This window comes from Hakea prostrata, chromosome 4, assembly GCF_041222555.1.
Source record: "Hakea prostrata isolate BN-2017 chromosome 4, UWA_Hpros_2, whole genome shotgun sequence".
Classification (NCBI taxonomy): Eukaryota; Viridiplantae; Streptophyta; class Magnoliopsida; order Proteales; family Proteaceae; genus Hakea; species Hakea prostrata.
The window spans coordinates 48,494,862-48,497,232 of NC_142603.1; the positions used below are offsets into that span (position 1 = coordinate 48,494,862).

At 39.4% G+C, this 2,371-nt stretch overlaps 1 protein-coding gene across 1 annotated transcript; it reads right to left on the bottom strand.

Annotated features, from left to right (window-relative positions):
- Positions 1 to 312: 312 nt before the first annotated feature.
- Positions 313 to 1,564, bottom strand: LOC149019270 (uncharacterized). The gene has a single exon (XM_089151010.1). The coding sequence runs from the start codon at positions 1,516 to 1,518 to the stop codon at positions 538 to 540; it is 981 nt and encodes a 326-aa protein (XP_089007136.1). The 5' UTR covers positions 1,519 to 1,564; the 3' UTR covers positions 313 to 537.
- Between the last annotated feature and the right edge of the window lie 807 nt (positions 1,565 to 2,371).

Sequence of the window (2,371 nt, forward strand, 5' to 3'; positions counted from 1 at the left end):
ATTTGAAAAAAGAAAATGGGGGGACTATTAGCTTTGGATTTGAAGGATTATTATTAAGAAGCTTTTACATGATACAACGTAGAGGGTTTCCTGTCCAAACCCAAGTGGCTTAGAGGAGCTCAGCGAGGAGGTAAAAGATGTCATTTTATGTGGGGCAGAGAATAGACGAGAAGGGTCTTCTTTTGTGTTTTTTTCCCTTTAAAAATTTCCCTAATGATTTGCGAGACCCGGTTTCTGCAAAGTTACTCTATTTCACCGAACTCACCCAACAAACACGCAGAAGAAGCCAAGAAAAGCAAGTCCAAAGAAGGAAAAGCATTCTTTTGTGATTCTGGATCTTACTACTGGGACAACTACTACATCAGAAGACCTTGATCAGATCTCCAAGGAGAAACAAATCATTCTCTTTGTCTCTCTTTCTCTCTCATGGGAAGTTCACGCTTCTACAGCGTAATTACAGTTAAAAACAGTAGCAGATGAGAAGAGAAAAATAAGAAGGAACTAACAAAATGCTAACTGAAGGACCATGAACAGTCCTCAAAATAAAGAGTAACCTAAATCAATTACATCAGTACAAGAGGAAACTGGTGGACAGTAAATTCCTGAAGGAAAAGTAGTCTGAGGCATGAACCCATACCCGGGGCTGTCAATGTAAGGGTAGAGAGCTCCATTAACAAACTCATCTTCCACCATTAATGGATTCTCCTTCATTGCAGCAGGAAGCTCCCATGATTGCTCATAACCCCAAAACTCATTATTAAGCTCTTCCAAGTAAGGGAAATTGTCATAGTGCAAACTCAAATCCTTTGCTGACCCATTCAAGTTATCCACTGAAGCTGTATTGTTGCTATGAGGTTGAACTTCCAGAGGAGAAGGAACCATGATTGGGATCTGTGTATCAGAGGAAGTGTTGAAACTACATTCCTGGAGACTTAAATTTGTGGGTTTTGAAGCATTTTTCAAGTAATTATCAGGAAGGATACTTTCTAGGTAACCTGATTCAGAATCAGAAGAGAAAAGGAGGTTATCTTTAGTGGTGGGTAACTCACTGGAAGCTTTAGGCATACACTGATCAGTGATAGTTTGTGTGGTGATCTGAGGATTTGTATTGGCATTAGCATTGGCATTGGCAGGGAGTAGTGAAGGTTGTAGGAGTAAGGCTTGAGCATCAAAAGGTGTGAGGAGGGAGTGAAAGGTGGTATTTTCAGTGTAGGTGAAGTTGGTTCTTGCTTGGATTCCCTTCATGGAGATGGCAGCTCTATCATAAGCAAGAGCTGCTTCATGGGCAGTATCAAAGGTTCCAAGCCAGTGCCTCTCCTTGGTTGTAGGGTCTCTGATTTCAGCTGCATAACGACCCCAAGGGCGCCTCCTTACACCAAGGAACCTACCTGGTTCTGCTTGCTTTCTTCTGCCTCTCCTCTCACTAGACTGGGATGAAAATGTATTGGGTTGGGTTCTAGAGAAACCACCCTGAATAACACTGCCTTCTTCTGCTTTGAAGGTGTAGGAACTAGACATTGTGGAAGGATAGAGAGAAAAAGGGGATGTTAGAATAATTGGTGACAGAAAGAGAGGATGGGAGTGAATGTACATGAGAGTTACAGGACTTATATAAAGACTTGTGACATTTGATCGTGGGGAGAGAAGGGTAGGGTCAAGGGCAAATGTTAGATCACTTGTTGGAAAGGGTCAAGCAATTTTTTATATATATTCTTGATTTCTGATATTTATTATATCCTCTCTTTCAATTCAAATGTTTATAGGTGGAACCCGTGGGATGGCTTGATCTGAAGATACTCTACTAGATCTCTATTGTGATTTTGGAGGGATGCTTTGTTCCAATTTCCAATAACATTCTAAGAATATGTAATATAGCCTGAGGGTCTGTTAATTTATGATTTGAATGCTCATATAAGCGGCTCTTATCTATCAGATTAGATGGGTGCATGTGTTTCTGGGATAACAAGTTGGTTGAAGTTCTTGTCTGCTTCAATATTTTCAAAGGGAGCAGTTAACATGATCTAATTAAAATTAGACTTAATTAGATATTGGATAAATGTTTCTGTACTGTAAAATGGAAGCGACCCTAGCTATATCAAACTCTTTTTCCCAGGAAGATCCTTCAAAAATGGAACCATGTAGTGTTTGTCTGCTTCATAGCCACTAAAGATTAATTATTAGTTTGATTTGCTCTCTAAATCATATAGCACATGGTCTTAACTAGATATGATTAGCTAGCTAAGGTCTAGGACTGTAGCAGTTGACAACAGTTAACCCTTTTGTAATTGTTTCTTGATCTTGATCATGATCATGATCATATTCATGTTATCTCCATTACAACTATATAAATACAAACCAGAGAAAGAATGGG

Coding starts and splice junctions, on each gene's coding strand:
- LOC149019270 (XM_089151010.1), bottom strand. CDS start 1,518: ATGTCTAGTTCCTACACCTTCAAAGCAGAAGAAGGCAGTGTTATTCAG.